Below are 25,228 nucleotides of genomic sequence, written 5' to 3'. Positions count from 1 at the left end.
AAATAAGAGTGATTACAGAAATAATATTAAACCATTACCATGGGATATGGTATCATCACAACTGTTGTTGAGAGAAGAGGCTGCTGAAAATGCACAATAATTGCTTTTTAAAGATGGTTCATTAAGACTATTACACAGCATTCTAAGAGGTTTAATCTCATTCCACTCCATGAACAAGCAAGACTTTAGCTTTTCACCTCCCATCAGCAATAGTAGAATTTTGGTATAAAAATTATATTTGTTCCAATAAATAGCATTGGGCCTAGACAAGGCACTGGAATTCCTGAGTTCCATTTGGGAATTGTTTTTATGATCATCCAACTGCAATCATTATATTTAAGTTGTAAATTCAGATACTGTATAGAAACACACAGCAAATAAGCAAAGATGTATATTATATCTACAACTTGTGATGCAAAACATGTAACCTAATTAATTTAGACTCTTATAATTTAAATTTTGTAAGCAGTTGAAAAAAGACTCAGCTTAAATTTTTCTTCTTTAGGGTCGCTAGGAAAATTTATGGATTATCAGGATAGCAAGAAAGAACATTCAGCACATTTAACGGCATAAACTACTCAAATACAATAGAAAAATATTTTAAATTAGGCATCACAGACCAGGAGCCCAGAAGCTGAACTAGGCCTTTGGATGAGTTTCATTTGGCTAACATAGTGTTATTGCTGTTGTTGTTGTTTAATGTGACTTATCTGCCAGAACTTAAAAATAGACACGTGACATATAAAATTCCCTATTTCTGGTCTCTCTTGCACACTACAAAATCTGATGACCCTGGGCCCACGTTGCTACAAGTCAGCAATCAAATGGAGCTAAGTAGCAGCAATTCCCTTTAAAACAAAGAGCTGAGTATCACATGTTCTCACTTGTAGGTGGACCTTGAACAACTACCTTATTACTGTAGGAAAGGGACTGAAAGTAGCAGTAAACTATGGGGAGGTGGGTGGGGAGTGGGTAGCTGGGTTTGCCAGTAGTCGATATCCACCTGGGGAAGGGGGGGTACACCTCATCAATAAGGGTACCTGCACAATGAACATTTGTATACCTAACCCTGAATTGTACCCCACAATTTCAAAATAAAAATTAAAAGAGAAAAAGTAAATAAATAAAAGGACACTTGCTTTCAGTTCACTCCCAACACAGCCTTATTTTCTTATATGCAGGCCAGTTCATTCATGCATGCCACCCTGCCTGGCCCCTTTAACCATACGACCTTGTGCCTCTGATTTAAGTATGGTGTGCATGATTTAAAGATGATTTACATGACTATGTTGAATCAGGCCTCTTAATAAAATAAGGTATATTAAGTTAAATGTTATTTTGTTTGTTCAAATTGTACTTTAATATAACAAAATGACTTCTTTCTGAAAAAAAATTCTCTACTTTAGACTGTCCCTCTCTTTTCAAATGATAAATCAAATAAGAGGTATATCCTGATATTTATTTGTTAATTAGCTCAGGTATTAAAGTATTGTGCCAACAACTTGGGATCTTGGGCTAAGTGTAATTACACTAATAGTAGCTAGTTAGACTTAGTGTGTTCCATGGGCACAAGCCACACCCTAAAATTGGGCAGTCTTGCAAATGCAGGCAGGTTGTCTCTGTCTGTTTCTATTGCTGAAAAAGTAATTCAAAACATACATCCTCATTATTAGTTATTTTAGTCTCATATTTTTTCTGTGAGAACACTAGAAGTTTGGAAGTCAATCTGTTTCCCATGGAATGGTGACTAGTTAAAAGCACAAAGCACATTTTCCCCAAGGCAAGCATAGGCACCTACTTCTAAAATAATTTATTCAGTTGTTAGAATGTATACAAAAATTTCCAGACTCAGAATCAGAGACAAATGTAATTGGGTTTGTGCTACTCTAAGACATTAAAAACTATGTCACAGTGCCCTGACAGGAGAAACCATGAAGAAAATAATTTTTAAATTAACTTTAAAATGTTGAATGTTCAGTGCTTCTAAGGAATAAATGAGAGATTATGATAAATTGATGTAAATTTTATTATTTCATGCAACAGCAGTCTCCTTACTCAATACCTTAAATAATCCAAAGTTTTCAAATTTATATAAACTCCTCTAGATGCATCAAGTAAAAGTTCTTTCTGGAAGCTGTGATTCCAGTTTCAGAAAGGTTAACCAATGACTTATCAAAACCTCTTGATCTTTTTTGCAAAGCTGGGGATTTCCTATTGCAGTACCACAATGGTCTATCTATCTATTTGTGCAGGGGTACTGCACACTGTTCACAATTTCACACAGCATGTGTGATTTTCTTCTAAATTTGTTGCAACCTTTATGATACCTTACCATACATATTTTTAAGTGTCAGTAATCTTCTAGCTTGAACACAATGTTTACGAGTCATTTTGTTGCCTAATTAAAGCAACATTAATGAGATAATAACTAAGAAATCAATATATCTCATTTTCATTATCCTAAAGTGTGCTGGCCATGCTTGTTCACTATTAATCCCTCCCCCTATTTTGTGCCTTCAGAGGACTGCTTGGACCCAATGTGTTCCAGCCATGGCATCTGTGTAAAAGGAGAATGTCATTGTTCTACTGGCTGGGGAGGAGTAAACTGTGAAACTCCACTTCCTATATGTCAAGAGCAGTGCTCAGGACATGGGACTTTTCTTCTGGACACTGGAGTATGCAGCTGTGATCCCAAGTGGACAGGATCTGACTGCTCAACAGGTACATTGGAGTTATTTCCTTCATTTTCCTTCTTCACTCTTAAGTTCTAACTGCTCCTTCCCTTAAGGTAGTGCTTCTTAAAGTGTGAGCCATATTCCTTTATGGGTCATAAGGGGTTTGCAGGTATTTCCTAGGTTAGTATTTTTCTGCGTTTTTATTTACAACATGATTTTTACCTGTGTTTTTCATATTATTTTTCACTGTAGGTCTGTGCTTAAATTTCTGTTTTCATTCTGTGTTCTCCTATAGTTATTTCATCTACTTCCAAGCTTTCTACTATTAGTTCTATGCAGATTATTTCAAATCTATATCTCCCCCAAACTCAAATTATCTGGCATTTCCAACCATTTGCTGAATATTTCCACTAGGTGTCCCATCATCTAAAAGCACAACCTAGTCCAGGAACTATATTCCATTTCATAAATGACCATGCTGCCATCCAATAACTATTCCCTCTACTTTGCTTTTTTCCCATTCCCTACCCTAACATCTTCCATAAGTCCCCATTGTCTATAAGATAAACTTTAAATATCTTAGGCTATTTTTTTAACATTTGAATAAGCTTTATTGTGGTAAATACTTAATAATGTATATGTATATCAAAAATATCATATTGCACACTTTAATGCATTTGTTATTTGTCAATTATACCTCAGTAAAGCTGGGGGGGAAGACATAAAATATAAGTCCATATTTTGTCTTTTTACTGACTAGCCATAAAACTGATCTTCAGAGTACCATAAATGTGTTGGAACATTCTTAATTTCTATACTTAATTTATGACAAGCAGGTAAGAATTTTTGGTTCATGCTTTGAGCAATAGTAAGTTAGATCATGAATGACTACTTTTTATTTGTTATCCACAGAGTTAATTACAGTGTAATTGAACTTAAGTGTATTTCATCCAATTCTAAATAAGCATTAAGCCTATTATTTAAAAAAGAAAATAACCACTACTAACTATTACAAATCTCTAGCTCCAGTCTATCTTCTACTTCTGCTTCCTGCATAAATCTCTCCTTCTGCCTCCTTCTGTATGCTCTCAACCTCAACGCATCATAGCTTTACACTTTTCCCCATTCCTTTCCCACAGCATGGAATGCTATTGTTTTTCCATCTAGGGAAATCCAACCCATCCACCAGGATCCACTATAATGTTAGCCATTCCAGAAAACCTTTTCTGATCACAGGAATCTTCTGAAACTCTACCATATGCATTGTTAGAGAGCACAGAAAGCATTGTAATATAAGCATTTGTGTATGTGGCTTGTTTTTCCACCTGAATTATAAGCACTGAAAATAATAGGTCATTCTTTTTTTTTTTTTTTTTTTTTTTTTTGAGTTGGAGTCTCACTCTGTCGCCCAGACTGGAGTGCAGTGGCCGCTCCCGGCCACCGCAACCTCGACCTGCTGGGCTCTGGCGATCCTTCCGCCTCAGCCTTCCAAGTAGCCGGAATTACAGGCGCGTGCTACCACGCCCAGCTAATTTTTTGATTTATTGTAGAGATGAGGTCTCGCTGCCCAGGTGGGTCTCGAACCCGCGAGCTCAGGCAATCCACTCACCTCAGCCTCCCAAAGGCGCGGGATTACAGGCTGAGCCACCGAGCCCGGCTAATAGGTCATTCTTTATACCATTTTTCTTATCTTCAGACTATGTACTCATTAAATAAGTAGAACTGATAAATGGTAACTCATACAAATCCTCAGCCTGTGAAATTTTGTGGAAAATATAAAATGGTATGTGGTAAGCAGAAAGAATTGGTGCACTGTGGGATGTCTTGTACCACTGAATTAGCTAGTGAACTGAAAATTCTGTGATTCTACACTGTAAGAACACAGGAGAATCTCTCCGTTAAGAGAATTAATTCACAGCCGGGCTCGGTGGCTCAGCCTGTAATCCTGCGCCTTTGGGAGGCTGAGGTGAGTGGATTGCCTGAGCCCGCGGGTTCGAGACCCGCCTGGGCAGCGAGACCTCATCTCTACAATAAATCAAAAAATCAGCCGGGCGTGGTAGCGCATGCCTGTAATTCCAGCTACTCGGAAGACTGAGGCGGAAGGATCGCTGGAGCCCAGCAGGCGAGGCTGCGGTGGCTGGAAGCAGCCACTGCACTCCAGTCTGGGTGACCAAGTGAGACTCCAACTCAAAAAAAAAAAAAAGTGAATTAATTCTAACATAACAATTGTACTTCTAACATTACTTGACTGAAATTTTGTGACTTCACATAGAAGTAATATGGAAGAGAAGACTGCATTTACAATTTCATAAAATGATCAAAATGTTAATGACAGTCTCAAAAGAACTAAAATGAAAATCTTAAAAAGTACTAATTTATAGCTCTAACAAATATACATGTGCTTGCTATGTGCTAGGCATGGTGCTTGGTGCTCAAGATATAGTGATGAACAAGATGGATGTGATCTTTGCATGAATGGATCTTATAGTCTAGTAGGGGACACATATTGAAAAAATTAGAAAAGATTTGCAAAAGGAAAGTTATTGGATATTATGAGTGTATAGTAGGGACCCCACCTGATTATTAGCTTATTTACTATTATTGAACATTTCCATCCTTCTATGTATTAGACACAGTAATGTGGCATAGAACTTTAAGTTTAAAATAAAAATATTAATGTTATTATTATTATAACAAACACTTATGTAACAATTATTATGTATTATTCACTGTTCTAAGCATTGTACATATACGAATTCACTTAATCCTGATAACAACCCTATGAGATAAGTATGATAATTATGCCCACTAGTTACAGATAAAGCAACTGTGAGGCACAGAGAAGTGAAATAACTTGCCCAAAGTCACCCATGTAGCAAATGTCAGAGTTAGAATTTGGACTAACATGTTCTGACTTCACAGTCCATGCATTTCACCACTGTACTGCACTGTCCTCTAGGAGTTCATTGTCTAACTCACCATGTATACAATGGTATAATTGTTGGATCATGTCCAGGGTCATGTGCCACAGAACACAAAGGAGTGAGCAGTGAGTTATTTCTGTGAGAAGAGATCTTATAGTCAGGTAAGACTTTGTAGAAGTCTTAACATTTGAATTAACATGTAATTAATATGATTATATGTGTATCAGGTGACCAAGAGAGGAAAGAGCACTACAGGAAGAAGGAATAAGTTAAACAAAGAAATATAGCTATTAATCTGAATGACACACTTGGAGATTTGCAAGTCATTAACTGTAGCCTAAGAATGCAAAAGGAGATATGACTGGTGTGATGGGCAGGGACCAGACCATAGGGATTTGATTTTACACACCATGCTGAAGAATTGGCACTTTTGTAATGACACAATAGGAAAGCACTAAGTAGTTTAAAACAAACAGCATTTGAGATGGGCCACTCTGACAGCAACTGAGACCGATTGGAAGTGGAGGACACAGGTAACTAAGACATGTGCAGTTTGGTTATTGGAGCAGTCTAGGAGTATTATAGTGAGGAAGGCCTGAGCTGAAACTGTAGCTGTGAGAATAATGTGATGGAGACAGACCAGAGAGGAGTCACCATGATAGATGAGAGAGAGAGAGAAGCCAGGGATAGCTACTTTGGGTGACAGGGGAAAACCACCAGTTGAGGGAGAAAAAACATGGGTAGAAAAGCAGGTTTGGAGCTCAGTTGGGGATGTGCTGCATTGGAGGCATTTGTAGAATATCCACATGGATGTGTCCAGTGAGGAGTTGATAGTCAAGAATGGAACTTATAGAATAATCCTGAGCTGGAGACAAATATTTGATACACCAGTTTAGACCACTGGAATGCACATTATTGTCCAGAAAGAGTGTGAAAAATGAGAATGAAAAAAATCAGAACCCTAGAGAACACCAACAGTTAATATCTTTATCATGATAGAGCTCTTAACAGCAAGCAAAAAACTCACCTCTTTATATATGACTTAATAAACATGTATTGATTGAGTAATGATTCTATACCATATAATTACTCCCTCAGACCACTCACATCCATTATGTCTCCTTCCTGATGCCTCAGAATTGGGTAAAATTCCTGGTAATGTACCATTCACTAATTGCATAAATTCAAATATCTGTATTTCTGATGCATCAACATTAAATTCAATGTACTGAGAGTTTTTCTTTCCCTGCTCGCCACTACTTTCTAACTCACAAGGCCATGCACCAATCCTGTCAGTGAATAAGAAAATCACAGAAGGGAGGCCAGGTGTGGTGGCCCAAGCCTATAATACCAGCATTTTGGGAGGCCGAGGTGAAAGGATTGCCTGAGCCCATGGGTTCAAGACCAGCCTGGGCAACACGGTGAAACCTCGTCTCTACAATAAATCAAAAAGCTAGCCAGGCATGGTAGCGCACGCCTGTAGTTCCAACTACTTGGAAGGCTGAGGCGGAAGGATCTCCGGAGCCCAGCAGGTCAATACTGGGGTGTCCGTGAGCATGCCACTGCACTCCAGCCTGAGCGACGGAGTGAGACTCCTATTCAAAAGAAAAAAAGAAAAAAGAAAATCACAGAAGGGGAGAAACGGCTAATTATTATCATGTCTGTACACTTCCCCTACCTCCCTTCCAGATGAAGTACCCTAAAACCTGTCCACTCTTCCCTCACCCCAAACAACCCTTACCCACCAAAACAAATCAAATGATGAGAGAAAAAAATGATAGCTCTATAGAGCTGAATGAAAGTATAGATATTTGGTTCAATGTTTCTCAAATGTGGTGATCTCTAGTCCATCACCTCAGCACTCCCATGGATTCCAAGGCCTGGAAGCATATAAAAGATAAGCATTTTGCCCCAAGGAGTGAAAACTAATGCACTGGTAGAACCTCCTCATTAATTGTTCATTTTTCAAACATTTATCGAGCCCCTATTACTATTATGTTTCTGTCAGCATGTGAGGCAATGGTATATAAAGAAGGATGAAATATCTAAAGTTGGGGAGACAAATGTAAATAAAGATGTAAAAATACCTTTCACTAAACGCTAAAAAACAGAGAGAAATACAATAAGGAATATGTATCATCACCTGAAGATCTAGGTAGTGGTCACAAAAGACTTCACAGATTATGAAGTTTCCTGTATACCATGCCTAGGTGTTTGGAAATGATCCTTAAGGACATGGGAAAGTCATTGAAGAGGTTTAAATAAAGTAATGTCATGATCATGCTTGCATTTTAAAAAGTCACTCTGGGAATGGTTTAGACAAATAGTCAAAAAGTGATGAAACTTAATTTAAGGAAATTTTAGTACAGATGAAAAGAAACAACAGATGTAAGAGAGGTTAGAAAATAGAATTTGATGACTGTGTAGGTGAAAGGGGAGACTGAACTTTTCACTGACTATTCACTGATTTCTACATTGGGAGATTGGATGAATGGTAACACTACCAACAGAGATATGAAATATTTATCTATTAAACAAATTTTCATCGAGCACCTACTATGTGCTACACTCAGGATACATCAGTAAAAAAGAAAGATTCCTGCACTAGTATAGATTACAGTCTGGCAGGGAGAGACAAACAGTAAACAATGAACAAGACATACATGAGTTTTTGAAACATATGGAAACTGAGAACCAGAGTAATTAAATAAGTGGTCCAAGGTCACAAATCTGGCTAATTGTAGACCTGCCAATAGAAACCAGATCTGCTGATTTCGTGCTGTGTCTGGCATTCTTTTCAGCCCTACATCTCCACCCCTACCAAAGGAAGAAGGAAGAATTAGACAAGGAGACAGAACCCAGGTGAATAGATTAGCTTACTGAAAAGGAGATAAGCGGCATCAAATATGAAGTACATAAATAACACACTTTGGTCCAGAGATCCTGGACCAAAGCCACAAGCACCCATTCTGGACCCAATAGAAAAAAAAGACTGCAAGAAGCAATTCTTGTTCACAGAAGCAAAAGGGTGGATAAATCTGACCCAAAACTTAGCAGCCTCTCAGGAAAAAGGCTTACTAATAAAACTACCAAATTGAAAAATAGGGGAAGGAAATGCCTTCCAAATCTCCAGTGTCATAGTAGGAATAGTCCTTCTGTGATTTTTAAGCTTCATAAAGGTTGTTCCCACAGAGCATATTTAACCATCGAGATGATCTCACTGTGCAGACTTTTAATTGAGTGTGCTCAGTACAGGAAGCAATTTAACATCTGATTCTTATAATGGATCATGTCATTTCAAAGGTGGATATGCTCTTTGCCATTGATCATTTTCTTCCTCTAAGCACGTGAAGCTTTGCTGTTAGCATGTTAACTGTGGTGCTCTGATACCAAGGGGACTGCAATTAATGGTTTACTGATTATTTTCTGTCTGTATTTCTAGGTACATTGAATATTGTTAGTGGCTCTAAATTGATACCTGATACAGGCTTCTTTAACCTAATGGTCTCATGGCACCTCACAAAGTTTAACTCATTAGTCTTTAAAAATACCTGAAGAGCAATACAAAATAAGCTTGTTATAATGTGCTTTATATTTGGATATACCACAGGTCGAATCATGCTCTCTTGAAACAAAACTCCTTGTCATGAAATCCCGATAATACATTTAGCCTGTTTTAAGGGTATTGGCCCCTAGCTTCTGAGATCAGCACTGTAAAACGTGTCTACCATATTTCTTTTGTAAATTCTGGCTTCTTCTGGTCACATAGTCTTTGAGGTGGAGCATAAGTAGAGTTTAGAACTTTGTACTCCTCTCTTCTTTTTTATTTATTTTTTTTAAATTTTATTTATTTATTTTTTTTGAGTTGGAGTCTCACTCGGTCACCCAAACTGGAGTGCAGTGGCCGCAGCCTTGCCTGCTGGGCTCCGGCGATCCTTCCGCCTCAGTCTTCCAAGTAGCGGGAATTACAGGCATACACTACCACGCCCGGCTGATTTTTTGATTTATTGTAGAGATGAAGTCTCGCTGCCCAGGCGGGTCTTGAACCCGCGGGCTCAGGCAATCCACTCACCTCAGCCTCCCAAAGGCGTGGGATTACAGGCTGAGCCACCGAGCCCGGCTTACTCCTCTCTTGATGAAACTTCCTCTGAGCCACTCTCTCTATTATTGCTAGCAAATAATTGACAGCAAATTTCATAGGAGATAAGCATTTATTAGAGAGGACAACTCTTGCTGTCTCACCACCAAAGTACCCTCTTATTATACTATGTCTTAGAAGTAGGTTAATTAGCTAGAGAGATGTGGAGTATTAGACCTGAAATATTTCCAAGCGTACTATTTGCTGTTTACAACAGAAATCATATGAGGTACGATTTTTTTGTATTCTTTCTGAGGATTGGTTCCTGAAGATGTCAGAAGTCTTTGTTGTAAGGATATTTGTTTTTGAGCCATCCAGTGACATGTGTCCATCTTGTTCATCAGAGAGATAACAATATAGGTGTGTGTGTGCATATATTCACAACATAGTAAACTTGAGTAAATCACTTAACTTATTTGAGTCTCAGCTGACTCATTTGTGAAATGGTAGATTAGTCAAATGGCCCTTGAGGTCTTTTCTGACACTGAGATCTATGATTCTTGAAGCTGTATATTAGACTATTGATACTGATTATGAATGGTTCATGGATACAGTCCACAAACTCTCTGAACTCCATATTGTTTATGGTGAGAAAATATTAATTGAAAATAGTTTTTTTTCATTATAAGGACATCCACACTTTGATATTTAGACTATGTTGTTTGAGGATTTACTTCTATATAAGGAGATGCACATACACACACATAAATATCTTCATTGTAACAATGTCTCATTATGTTTTCAAGTGTTCCCTAATGGATGGTGATATGTATCTACTAATAAAACAGATAATTAGAGAAGGAAGTTATAAAAGCTTTATATAAATTATTGTTGCTAGGAAACTTTCCTGATTATACAAGTGCCATATGCTTTTAAAACATTGTTAATTTCCCCTTTTATTGAAATTGCCAATAATCAAAAGATTTTCATTTTACAGTACATGTCTAGCACATATAATGCATTACTTTCCTGTAATTTCCAGGAATTGATTAGGCCTTTTAAAATGATTTGTATGTATGCAGTATTTTTTTCCTCCACACATTACAGTTACAGCGGGGTCATGCATCCCATTTAACAAAGGAACTTTGTTCAAAATGTAATGCACATGCCATGGGAACAACTATGTAGCCATTTATCATGCTATTAAAAAGAAAAATTCATTCAAATATTAAGTAACTAGAATTTAGCATCTTCAATCAAAAAAGAGATAATTAATGTAACCAGATTAGGAACTGTGGATTGTAGGTATTTTCTCTTCTGCAATTCTGGACACACACCTGGATATTTTAGGAACTGCAGCTAAGTATTCAGGGAAAAAAATGTTTCTATTAGATAGCAATGATGTTAATATTATCATAATGCTACAGATTCCTCAGATTGAAGGAAAGTCCAAATACAGGCAAACTAGTGTTTTATAGTACTTTTCAGTAAAAAAAAAAAAAGAAAAAAAAAGCTTATAACTAATTCATATATGGGCTTAATTATCTTTAACTTGATATTCAAAGTGTGACAACTTGCACTCAAATTTATTTTAAAGTAATTCTTTTTCTACTCAGCAAAATATGAAAGATAAAATGCTGAGGTGACTCTGATTTGATTGTTTAAATAAAACAAACCCCTACTTGAAACATGGTAGCTATACTATTGACACTACAGTGAGGTCACACATTACCTCTAGATTATTGAAGTAAGGGAAGTTAATTGGTGGCACTAGAAATAAAGCCCAAGAGCATCTTTATGAGAATTCCAAGTCACATTAAGTATGTAAGACTGAATCCACAGAAATATCTTTGGGAGGTAGATATGAAATGAAAAAAAAAATCACACTATTACAATGATTTCCTAGCAACACATCCTACTCGTCCTACTCAGAGATGGTTTGTCACCCCCAAGCCTTTTTTTTGACTCAAGTGAAAATAGAAATTGAACCCCAAAATATTCTCAGATTCAAAAATTATTCATCTTTGTACAAGAGTTCATTTAATAGTCATAAGACTGTGCATATTATAAAGTAATTTAAAGCACATCAAATATCTAATGTTTTCAAAATACATCTTTTACATTTTGTTCTGAGACAATAAAAACCACACCTGTTATGCCATCATTAGCAGGCAACAATGCAAAAACTCAGTGAAACTTTTGACAATTTGACAAGTTTGAAGTAAAAGGTAAATTTGCAGCTGCCTCTCTGTAAATCAGAGCTCACTCAAACTGTTTCAGGACATTAAAGCTTTAAAATTGTTTTTCAAACCAGGGACATATATTTAAATGAGGCAGCAATTGTGAAGCAAGAAAATGTAAGTAAGCCTCAGTGTGAGGATGCATGGTTCTTTACATGATTAAGTACAATATAATAAGAAATGCATTTGAACAAACCAATGGAAATGTCAAAAGAAAATAGGCAAATTTTGTGTTTCATTATTAAATGCATTTCTTCTCCTTTACTCAAACTCTTATTCTTAATTCCAGGTTCATAGCTATTTTGCATTTTTTTACATTCATGTTTAGCTACATGAAGTGAAAATGGACCCAGAAAAATAAGTATCTAAAAGATGTGTTTGTCCCTGTATGTGAGATCCTAAGGGGAAAGTGGTTACCTGGGTGTCCATCATCACAGTTTATCTTGCTGTTATGGCAGTCCTCTGCCAGAAGAGAACAAGTTGGAAAGGCTCTGTGGTAGAGGAGGCTGAGAGAGGTTTGAAGAATGCCAAGATTCAATTGTGCAAAAATTGGTGGCCAGGACATGGGGAAGGATCAGAACAAATTGTCCCAAGCCTGCTTGCCAAAACCAGATGATTGGAGATATAGAAGAGCATGCCATATATTCTCCCCAAATCAATGGAATAATATGATATTTGTGATAAAAATGTCCTTCATTTATCTGATGGTTTTAATTTTTTCTCCAAGACTTACATACCCATTTTTTTTCATTTCATGATTATGGCCATAATCAATTTCATTATTAGAATTTGAGTTGCATATTGAGCTTTGATGTTACAAGATACCTTCAGGACTGTTCCAGAGATTTTATTTACATACATCTTGCCCTGGAAGAGGAATGGGAAGGACAGAGATTAGTCTTCAGTAAATAATGAAGACAATAAACTTTCACTTTGAAACCTGATAAAGTCAGGTTCATAGAGACTCTGAATGGGTGCTTGAGATTGCTATAAAGAACTTGGCTTGTATTTCAACTAGTAAATTTCCAGTAACCTATCAAAAATATTTCTGTCACTCTCATAACAACCCACGAGGTATAAGTACGCTAGGTAATTGTTTCTTTATTTTACAGGTGAAGGGATTAATTCACTGTGAGAAGCAGAGCAAGTTACTTTATTTTGTATGCTTCAGAGCTAAGGCTAGCAATAGAATTCACACCCTAAAGTCCTTTCTTAAAGATCAGTGTGTCTCAAATTTACTTTCTAAATAAACCATATTTTCTAATTAAAAAAAATCAGTGTGGACTAATTTTTTTATCCTGTTTGGGGTTTGGTAAGCTTCTTGAATATAAAAGCCCATGTCTCAAAAATTGTAGAAAATTTTCAGTCATTATGTCTCTGAATCTTGATTTCTCCCTATTCATTATTCTCTCCTTTTGGAAGCTCCCTAAGACTGTCCATCCCACTCTAGTTTCCATATCTTTTGCTTCTTTTTCTTATCCTCCATTTATTTGTTTTCTTTTGCTATCTTACAGGTAATTTTTTTCATATTTGTCTTTTAACTTCCTAAGTCTCTCTTTAGCTATGTTTATTGTACTGTTTAACCATTCCATTGAATTTTTAATATCAGTAATTACTTTTTGTTTCTAAAATATTTATTTTGTTTTCTTTCTTAAATATGTGTCTTTATTTTGAGTAATTACTTGCCTCAGTCTTGTTTTTGGTTACTCTTTTCTGTAAACACATTAAAAGTGGTTATTTTATATAGTATATTTGAAAAATACAGTATGTTAAGTGGGGGTCTGAATCTATGGCTTTTTGTTTCTGTCAACTCTTGGGTATGAGTTGGTTTTTTTATCTCTTGTCTATTTGTAAATTATGAGCTCAACTATATTTGAATTCTCCCTAAGATGTATGAAGAATGTATTCCTCTGAAGAATGATTTATGTTTGCTTCTGTCAGGAATCTGCCTGCACTCCAAATCAGGGTGAACTTTAAATTAAAAATCTCAGATAACAGCTTTTTAGACCACACAAATACAAATTCAAACCTCAAACCCACTTGAAACCTGGCTATTGGCCATGAAGTCTCAGGGGAGCCCTAGTAATTAACATCCCTATAGACCCATGTCTCTGACAGATTATTTTCTTCTAGTCTGTCTCTGCAAGGCACATTCTCTTCTTGATTGGTTCCTAATATAAATCCCTGATCTTACATAGGCCTATGGCTTAACTAAAAATATGTTCACCACTATGAACCCGCATCAAAAATCTAGGTCACCCAGATCAGCAGATGGCCCCAGTGTTCTCACAGAGCTGACTCCCCATGTAATCTTGGGCACATCAGTCATTATGGATTTTACTTTGTACATCTGAAAACTGTGTTTTTAAGCTAGATTTACATTTCAATTTATTTTTAGTAATTAGTATTTTTTACTCTAAGTGGAGAACAAAACTAAAGTGCCCATAGAATCAAGAACTTATTCTAGTAAGGTATGAGTGAACCTATTAAAGTTCAAATCAGAAGAGTTCATTCCATGCTAGCAAAGAATGTTCTGAGAAGTATTGTTCCAAAGATATTTCAGAAACTATAGCAGTCAAAGTCAGTGAGGTTAACAGTGGAGTCAAGAGTGAGCAGTTTCAACAATTGAAACAAGCTTCCCACACTTCTCTGCTAGGTTCATTCATTTTTAAAATTGAATTCCACATGTCAAGCAATAAAAGTTGAGGTACTCTAAATATTATTATCTACTTTCTTTTTCAAAAGTCTTCCTTTTGTTCATTTTTTTCTATGACAGATTTATTGTCATAATTATAGAATATCAACACCATATGAGATGTCACCTAGTTCTGCCCCTTCCTTTTCTAGATGATGAAACTGAATCCCGGGAAGGTTGAATGACTTGTGTATAGTCATACAGCTGATTAGACACATAGTTGGCATGAGAAACAGGTATCATGGTTTCTGGTTTAGATTTCTTTTGTTCCATATACAATTCAGAGAACATCGTACAAATTTAACATGATACCCACTGTCAACACTTCCACTGAATCTCTAGAAAGTTGGCAATGAGCATATACAGGTAGGGGATTCCAGGACCTTCCTCCTTAACTATCAGAATGCTATAAAAAATTGTCAGAGATCAAGCATAGAAAAATTCAGACGGCAATGAACTAAAATTGTTAGCTTCTAAGTTACAGTGTGACCTTGAGTAAGTTACTTGGCTTCTCTGAGTACCTTCTGTAAAACAAGGAAATGATTCTTATTTTATAGTGTATTTGTAAGGGTTAAATGAAATAACTTATGTGAAACAACGAGCATAGTGATTCTCCCATAGTAGACAATAAATTATAATAATAAATGGTGACTATTATTATCATTATATTTCAATTCTCATCATAAAGACACATCTCAAAGATAAATCTTTTGCAAGTCAGAAATAAATTAGTAGCTGTCTCAAAGAAATTAATTTTAGACACTGTAAAGCTGAAATAATTTGAAAAAGTATGAAAATTCTTTCTACTCCAAAGTCATTTTATTCTTTTGTCCCTAACCAAATGGTGTTGTTTTTTTGTGTTTATAGAACACAAATAGATGTTTTACTGGAAAGTTGGTTTAAAAAGTAGCTGTTCTATCTCTTTGCTCCTTTACTTTGAACTTCGCCATTTGTTATGAAATCATATTCAAGGAAAATTTACATTCCTGGTGCATCAGCTACGGTTGACTTTCAGTAGCAGAAAATATTTCCCTCAAGAAAACAACCATAACAACAACAAAAAAGAGTGGCTTAAACAAGATAGAAGTATGATTGTCTTTTAGGCAAAAGAAATCTAGAGGCAATCAGTCCAAGGCTTATGTGTGGATTCCAGAAAAAAAAGCTTCTTTTAGCCCACCACTCTCCTGTTTCTAGGATGGAGCCCTTATCCTCATAGTACACAATGATAGCCTGTGTTCCAGCTATTACATCCTTATTTTAGGCGAAATGAAGGAATGAAGGGGGAAAGGGGTCTGTCTGTCCTCTTTTAAGAAGACTTCACTGAAACTACTGCTGGAAACATTCACTTATGTTTTGCTAGCCAATAACTTAGTCATGAACAGACCTAGTTGCAAAGAAGGCTGGGAAATAGGTATAATCTTTATTTGAGGAAGCCATGTGCCAGTTAAAATTTTACTGCAGCTTTCTAGCTCCTTCCCGACCAACACCAGAGGGCAAAATGATCAGTTATGTATTTCACAGTGTCCTCAAGATAAAGACAAACCCATAGCTCAATGGAAATAAAACTTTCCTTTGTATTGAAACCAGTGAGATACTTCTCTTGTTATTATTATTATTTTTTATTAATTACATGTTGAAATAATATTGGGGTATATTAGGCTAAATAAAATATATTATTAAAATCAATTTTAGTAATAAATGCCACCAATTAACTTTTTTACTTTTAATGTAAAAAAATTTATTAGAAAAATTTAAATACCATTAAAGCTAACATTATATTTCTATTGGCCAGCACTGCTTTAGCATGAGGCAGTATTAAGTCCCGCCTGATAAATATAACCAAATATATCTTTCAAATTAACTGATTATGTTCAGAACCAAAGTAGCTAAACAAGTTAGTTTGTAGTATAGAATTATTGACAAAGTTGGTTAAATGTGCACAAGATTCGCCAAAAGTGATGATTTGAGGTGCTTTGTTTCTTTATTCTTGAGTCGGAGTCTCACTCTATAGGTCAGGCTAGAGCACAGTGGCATGATCACGGCGAGCACAGCCCCCACCTGCTGGGCTCAGGTGATCTTTTCACTTCAGCCTTCTAAGTAGCTGGGACTATAGGCACATGCCACCATACCCGGCTAATTTTTTGATTTATTGTAGAGACAAGGTCTCACCATGTTGCCCAGACTGGTCTTGAACTACTAGGCTCAGGCAATCCTCTCGCCTCCGCCTCACACAGTGCTAGGATTACATGCATGAGCCGCCATGCCCGGGCCTGAGTTTTAATATAACTTGACCATCAATCCTTTTTGGTGATAATACAACAACAGGGATAACCATTATTAAATCCACTTTTAGTTTATGACAATAAAACCATATCAATGAATTAGGAAGCAATGCTTATATTTCCTAAAACAGGAGGAGCATTAAATCAATAATACTCATAGTTCTGCACAAGATAATAAAGAATACAAATGTGAGACAATAGTAGAATAATTAAATGCCTAATAATAACCTGCTTCTTGTATAGAATATAGAGCAGAAAAAGTTCAACTTTCATTTTCTCAAGAAGGAAACCAGCTTATGCTTTAGATACAATGTCTAATAAAGTAATAGGTTATAACTTGGGTATGGTAAAGAAATTTTATGCCATAGAATGAGTTAAACACATTCTGGGTTCAACCAGACAGAAGACCTGTAGAAATAATAATAAACTGACAAAGATTAGAGCTCATCGTTGAGAGTAGTCTTTGAATGGTTCTCCAGTCATGAAATCATCTTCAGATGTTCTATTTAGCTTGAGTGTTTAAAAAATAACGTGTGTTATATGAGGGGGAATTACTAGGACATAGACAGAAGTGGCTTGGGATCACCAAGTTGTCAGTTGGCATCTGACCTGCCGTGATCTCATTCTCCAAATCCATACCTTGTGTAACTGCCACAGAGACTAGCCTCTTTATGGGATGCAACAGCCAAATTCGCATCTTTGCACAAGGTCATATTAAATCTGAGTTTTACTAAGTAATAAGCTTTTTGTAAACAGATTTGATTCTGATAAAAATCAAATGATCTTTTCTAAATTTATTTTTGCTTGTTACCACATTAACCTGACCGGGATTTTTTTGTTTCTTTGCTTGTCTCTGCCAAAAAAACAAAAAAACAGAAAACCTAACTAGTTACTAGGGCAGTAAGACAGAGAGTGCATATATCCATTTTAATGAGCATAATTTCATTTTTAACGGGAAATGTCCCTCACTTGAGGCACATGATGACAGGGTTGAAATGGTCCTTGGAAGTTAATGGATTGCACATAGAGTATGAAAGCCTCTCAGTCCATCAAAACCTCTCAGCCCTCTTACATTGTTAGTTCAAACACAAATACAGACAAGCTGTGGAACAGTCATATCAAGGGGTCAAAATGAAGAAATGACTAATTTCTACCTTTTTCGAACTATCCATCTTAAGGATGGTAATTAGAAAAGAGACACCAATCCTAGTCAATAATCCTATACAGCAAATAAAATCTATAAAGTTTGCCTTCAGGCTAGATACAAAGTTTCTCGCAGATTTATCCCACATCCCACTCTTCAGTACGAGCAGGTTTGGCGCATAAATACATTTTTTATTTGTGTGAGGAATTTTCCTTCTGGATTAATATATCTCTCTCTAAAAGATTGGTTCATGGGGAAGCAACCCACACAGTCCCCTAAGACTTCTGGTAGAAAGCAATAGGATCCACCACAATCCTGAAATTCAGCTCCTAAGATATGATTAACTCTACCATAAGGAGCAGAGAATGGATAAAAGTTTAAAGATTATTTAAAAAAGGATCATATATCTAAGCAAACTGTGTGCATCTTGACAGGAGATATACAAGGGCAAAGGCAAATCATTTCCAGATTGCCAAGGAACTGAATCAGGACCAAAAAGATAGTCCAGTTATATAAGTCATACATTCCAACAGCAGTCCACCTGACATCTGCCAAGTTTTGTGGTCGTTGTTGTTTCTTAGATAAGTGGAGAGGGAAAGAAGTAAAACTCTCATATATGGGAAGAAACCTGTGCTAGAAACAAGGTCTCCTGAGCACATTAAAACCAATCAGAAAATACAATGCAACAACAGAGTGCTTACCTGTGGAATTCCAGCCTGGGCCATTTCAAAAAAATCTTAGTCATCAAAGACTTTGGTGACTTTAAGAAATCTATTTTATGTAAATAAACAAACTCAATGAAATTATTACATAGTATATTGCCAGCTGAAGCTTCTATCCCCATTGGACTAGCTCACTCTAATCTAGTAAACAAAATCCTCTGGGTAGAGTTTATAGACTCCTTACTCCTAGGAGCTAGTATTAGACATACCTTTTCTGGCCCAGATCATCTGTACTGTGGTGGGGCTTTTTAAAATTTATTATTAATTGACAAGTAAAAATTGCATATATTTATGATGTGCAACATGATGTTTTGACATATAGAATAAATTGTGGAATGCTAAATCAAGCTATTTGACATATTCATTACCTCACACACTTTTTTGTTGTTTTTATGGTGAGAACACTTAAAATCTACTCAGCAATATATTATTATTAACTGTAGCCACCATTATGTATAATAGATCTCATTAATTTATTCCTTCTATCTTACTCCTTAATAATCGTAATAATCATTATGGCAATGATAATAATACAATCATATTTACTGAGCTCTTACTGTATACGTGCTTTACAAATATTATCTATTTAATCTTTATGACAAGTCAGTATATCCGAGCTGTTTGCTTTACAAGCCTCGCAAAATGTTACAGAGAAACAAAAAAGCATTCTTCACCAGAATAAAAAGGAGAAATACTGCATGTGTTAGCTCCCACTTGGAAATTCACAAAACACATTCCCGTATTACAGGTACTAAAACAGACATGCATAAAGAAATCTGTCTGCCAGAGTTCCCCATGAATCTTTGATCAGGAAACTAGATATCAATATTCTTTGGAACACACTTTGGAGAAAGGTGCTATAAAATCCTACCCTCATCTTATAGATAAGGAACCAAAGACTCAGAAAATTTCAGCAGTCCCAAGTTACATAAGCAGTAGGAGGTAGAGGCTTTGAAGCTAAGTTTATTTAAAGCCAAAGTTCATACACATTAACTGTAATGGGTCAAATAACATCTACTATGTATTAACTATGAATTATGTATATTGTCTCTTATAATTCCTGCAGTGACAATATCATTTTCCACATTTTGCAAATGAAGAAACTGAGCCTCCGTTATATCCATTGACTTAATCAGATCTTGCCAAACAAAGAAACTTATTCCAGACAGTCAGCAGGGATGTAGAGTTGGCTAGTTCTGGTTGTATATTCTCAAGCAAATTGCCTAACCTCTTGAAGCTTCATTGTTCATATCTGTAAAATGGATGTAATATGAGTAAAAACTCTGACATATAATAATTATTGAATAAATAGTATCTGTTACATAGGCAGTAACAATTTTGATCAAGCCTATATACTCTAAAATAAGTACACAGTGAATCTTAACACTAAAAGTATTATTCATGAATTTATTCATTGACCCTAAGGTAGCATCAGTCAAGATTTTAGGCGTCGTTAGAAAAGACAATTGAGGAGCAGAGAACAGCAGGCAGGTAAATAAATCCTCTGCCCAGTGAGGAAGGATATCAATTCTGGAAAGATCATACCTTGAGATTCATTCAAAAGATTCAGCATTGTGTAATGAAAAAGAATACAGTGTTAGAGTGAAATATATCCACATTTGATGCCAGCTTCAATCCTAATTAGCCACATGACCTTAAACAATTCATTTAACCTCTCTCAACCATAGCACCTTCTCTGAAAAATGACATTAACATAACCTTGCAAGGCTGCAGTAAAGATTAAATGAGATAATGTATGTAAAGACTCTACCCCTGATCTGGGCACTCATTACATGGTAGCTTTGGCCTGTAGGACTTTGCCTTCTACCTTCTAGAGCAGCATGTTTTAACCAACAAAAGGGAAATGCTGTATCAATGAATGAGCATCAGCCTGGCCCCGGAAACATGTCTGGTGCCCTCTGCAACTTCAGGAGTGGTCTGGGGTGATTAAAGTCTTTTAAATACTAATCCCAAAGTATGCTCAATCGCTGTGAGAGTGGCATGTGTCACTGTGATGAGGATCCTGAGAGAATAAAGTAATCAAAAATGTTTTTAAAAAGCAATGAGGAAAGAAGATTTCTCAACTTTGGGAGATGATTTACATCTATTAAACTGATACAACCAGGTGCAAAATCCTGGGACAGAATTTGAATATAGCTAATTTTTCCCTGAAAATTTCAAGCAAGGTAAAAATTGTGTGCACATTTAATTCAAATATCTTATAGATGTGTTATATTTAGCGGTAAGTGGCATTTCCCTCATTCTATACAGAGGTTACTAAAATAATTACTAGGGCACACTCTAATGACTGCCTGAATAAAAGTGCAAGTAACATTTAATCCCCAACCATGTATTTAATCTTCAGGCATATATTTAAACCAGAAACACACACACTTGCACACTCAAACACTATCACACAGATGCACAAACACACATACATCCAAACACACTCATGCTCACACTCTTAAACACACTCATGCAAATGAACCAAATCACACAACCCTCACACATTTGCACACACACATATACTCAGGCCCTTCACACACATATGCATACTCTCACACAATCACACATGTACTCAAACACACTATTGCACACTCATGCATGCACACAGACACATGCTTGCCCAATCATACACACTCATGCACATTTACACATAAATTCACACATTCACACACTGCTGCACTTAGACACATACACACTATGAGTTTGTGTCCATTTATAAAGAATATCATCATTAGTTTGAATAAGAAGAAAATTAATCTGTAGTAATGTCCTCTCCCTAAGCTGACTTTTTATGCCCATTGAACACTTAAAATTTTATTTACTTAGGTTACACTCTACATCAGAGCAGGTAGAAAATTGAAAGGCACTAAATTGCATTCATACCCTTTTAAAAGTTAACTGTCTCTCATTTTATCTCAAAATACTGAACATCTTTAAAACTGAAGCGCTTTGGGAAAAAATATAAAATTTTGTAATAGTTGTAAATTGGTATGTGCACTGTAGAGTAATTTAAAATCATTAGAATGATGCATTTTTAAAGTAAGTGCTTTGCTAAAAATTGAGTGAAGCAATATCACCGTGTATTAATGGAGCTTGAGACATCTTAAATTGATTTTGAAATTAAACATCCAAAACTGCAACTTGGAAAAAAAATAATTAGGTAAACCATTATATAGCAATCAAAAAGAAAAAAAAAACCTCTTGGAATTTAGGAAATTGCAAATTAAGGGTGTCAGTCATCCTGATTTGGCAAGAACAAGGATTGTCAATGAAAAGAAAACATATACTACTTAAAATATTCCTGAAAACTGAATTGTGCCCAAGTTTGCCACTCTGTTTTGAATTCCAGTTTGGGCCTTTCTTTTGCTCATATTACATATCAGTGTGAGAGCTTCATTCAGCAAAGGATTTGCAAACCTTTTATCACTTGGAGACTTGACTGTGTGAACCTTTTGCAAGTGAAGCTGGTGAGTGACACCAGACTGAATGGTTAGGCTAGGCATCTTCCTCCTCTTTCCCCACCTAATATTAAACTGAACTGTATGAAATTTCTGGTATTCTACCTTTGAATGTGATATTTTCATATGATTCAAACTAATATTTTTAGTTTAGCAGGATTTGGACGGAAAGGGGGTTACGCTATTTGTGAAGTCGTTTTTTGTTTTGATCCTAGTAGTACAGTGAAAAAAAGTGATCTAAACATCATTTTTGAGACACCTAGCTAGTTACTTAATTGGTATCAGTTCATTTGTTTAAAAAATGGGAATAACACCAAGCTGCCATAGCCCAAAAGTTAGTAGGGTGAAATTAAATAACAGGTATGCTTTAAATAGTCCAAATTACAATATAAATAAACTTAAGTGCCTCCTTACTTTCTGAATCTTTCGTTTACTCAGACTTTTCTCAGTTGTAAGCTAACTTGCACAAAAGGTTCTCAATTTTTACTATCAGGGACAAATAATTTTAAAATAGAAGTATCTCCATGCTAAAAACATTTGTGTCCAGCTATCCCTGCATGAGAGAGATTTATGAAATCTTTTTCAACATTGCAAGTTGAGCATACCTAATTTGAAATAAGAAATGCTCCAGATCCAAAACTTTTTGAGTGCCAACCTGACACCACACAAGTGAAAAATTCCACACCTGAATTTATATGACAAGTTACAGTCAAAAATTCGTTTCATGCACAAAATTATTTTTAAAATATTGTATAAAATTACCTTCAGGCTATGTGTCTAAGGTGTATATGAAACATAAATGAATTTTGCATTTATACACAGGTCCCATTCCCAATCTCATAGTGTATATGCAGAGTCTCATTGTGTATATGCAGCTATTACAAGATCTGAAAAATGCTAAATCCAAAACACTTCTGATTTTAAGCATTTTAAGTAAGGAATACTCAAAAAGTATCTAAAATTCTCTATTATATAGATTGAACACGATCTCTATTGATACAGGTGCCTGTAGTTCTGTTCTATTCTTCTTATTCTGTCTCCTTGGATCTCTGGCAACTCCTTGTCAAATGGAATGACAGGATATAATCTACTTCCTCCTTCTAAGTAACTCCTTCTATCATTTATTCTTCACTGACATGGTGGTGATATTTCATACTTTGGTTGTGGCCTTAATCGTGCATAATAAGTATTTTATTATAGATACTTATTAATAATTATGGAAAGGCAAGAATATTGATTTAGATTCTGGAGAAAACTTTACTCGGGCTCTGTGTAAAGAAACAAGCATATATTAAGCACCTACTATGTGCTGAATCCTATACATTGCAAGATACACAAACAGAATACTGTAATAATCCACATAGTCTTTCTAGACAGCAGTTTGGTTATTCACAGCAGTTATCTGAAGTAGGAATAAATCAGTCACAATTTAAGTTAGCAACAGTATCAGAATGATTAGGTAAATTAGGGTACATTTTAGAATATTGTATAGCCATTACAAAAGTTGTGAATTTTTCATTTATATTAGAAAGTTTTCAAGGTAAAGAAAGTCCAAAAGTAAGCTAAAAATTGTATATCTAATATCTCAGCAAAAAGAATAAAGTACAGAATTGAAGGAAAGATGACAAATATCAACTAGTTTTTTGTTTGTTTTGTTTTTGTTTTTGTTTCTTGCTAAGTTGCTTCTTTACTCTTTTCTGTATTGAAGACTCAGAAGATATGGAACCAAGAAAGCAAAATAATTTAAGATCCTGGACAGAAAGATACTTGAGGATGGGTTAAGACCCTTATTCACTCAGATAAAGTGGGTTCAGAAGATACTTAATAATAGTCTTGAAAAGCTTTCTGATAGATTATGGTGACTAAGTCTTCTCCAATTCCTTAAAATTAGAATTTAAAAGTAAGTAAAATTTAGAGAAATTTTTTGGCTTGATGGGAGAATTTCATTGAGGGAGAGAATAATTTAAAATTAGAATACCATACAATAGCAAACAATAGCATTTTCTTTTTAGAAGGTTTGAAAAGCAATTTTTCACCTGCTTATAAAGATTCAGGAACAATCCAGACAGTCTCCTTAATGAAGAAGGGTTAGCTGATTATAATCCTTAAGTCACTTCAAGTATTTTGATTGTATCATTTGTTCTGTGCCTACAGAGTGCATAGTGCAACTATGGCCTCTGCACATCATGCCTTTATCTATGAACCATTCTGAAATGTGTTCAAATTCATCCTGACAGTCTTTAGGAAAGCAACTGGAAAAGATGCTCTTCTTATCACTAGTTATCAGGGAAATAAAAATTTAAAAGACTTTTGGCTGGGCTCGGTAGCTCAGCCTGTAATCCCAGCGTTTTGGGAGGCCGGGGTGAGTGGATTGCCTGAGCCCGCGGGTTCGAGATCCACCCGGGCAACTTGGCGAGACCTCACGCCTGTAATTCCGGCTACTTGGAAGGCTGAGGCAGAAGGATCGCTGGAGCCCAGCAGGTCGAGGCTGCAGTAGCCGGGAGTGGCCACTGCACTCCAGTCTGGGCGACAGAGTGAGACTCCAACTGAAAAGAAAAAAAAAGACTTTTGTCACTAATCCATATTGACATATTGGTCAAGAGTATAGAGAAACAAATGTCCTCTTACTCTGAATGGGATTGTATAAATTGTTACAACCTTTTATAAGTATCTATCAAAACTTAAAATTCATATCGCCTCATTCTAATGATTCCATTTCTAAGAAATATGCCAGAGAAACTCTGGCACATGTGTACCAAGAGGTATTTTTTATAATAGAACAAGTTTATAAACAATCTAAATATCCACTTGTAAAAGATTAGACTCTAAAACATGCAGACTGTGGTGATATGCTATTTAACAATTTAAAAGAACAAGTTAGTCTTAAATGGGTTTAAAATGTCTTGGTGATATTTCCTGGTTCTAGAAGAATATATGCAATGTTATGTCATTCAGGGTAAAATATACACACAAACTAGTTATGTATCTCTACATACGTATGTTA

General features: G+C 35.8%; 1 protein-coding gene across 1 annotated transcript in view; it reads left to right on the top strand.

Moving 5' to 3' along the window:
- The window catches only part of LOC103263558 (teneurin-1-like), a gene marked incomplete at its 3' end in the record, with an annotated part of 116,796 nt that overhangs the window by 669 nt on the left and 90,899 nt on the right, over positions 1-25,228 (top strand). Inside the window, exon 2 of the mRNA XM_008061234.1 lies at positions 2,521-2,721. Within this exon, the coding sequence (XP_008059425.1) occupies positions 2,521-2,721 (201 nt within the window). The remainder of the gene's footprint in view (positions 1-2,520; positions 2,722-25,228) is intronic.

This window comes from Carlito syrichta, unplaced genomic scaffold, assembly GCF_000164805.1.
Source record: "Carlito syrichta isolate Samal-C Ts95f unplaced genomic scaffold, Tarsius_syrichta-2.0.1 Scaffold305156, whole genome shotgun sequence".
In the NCBI taxonomy this organism is placed as follows: Eukaryota; Metazoa; Chordata; class Mammalia; order Primates; family Tarsiidae; genus Carlito; species Carlito syrichta.
Note: the sequence above shows the minus strand (reverse complement) of the source record. Positions and strands in the feature narration are given on the sequence as shown.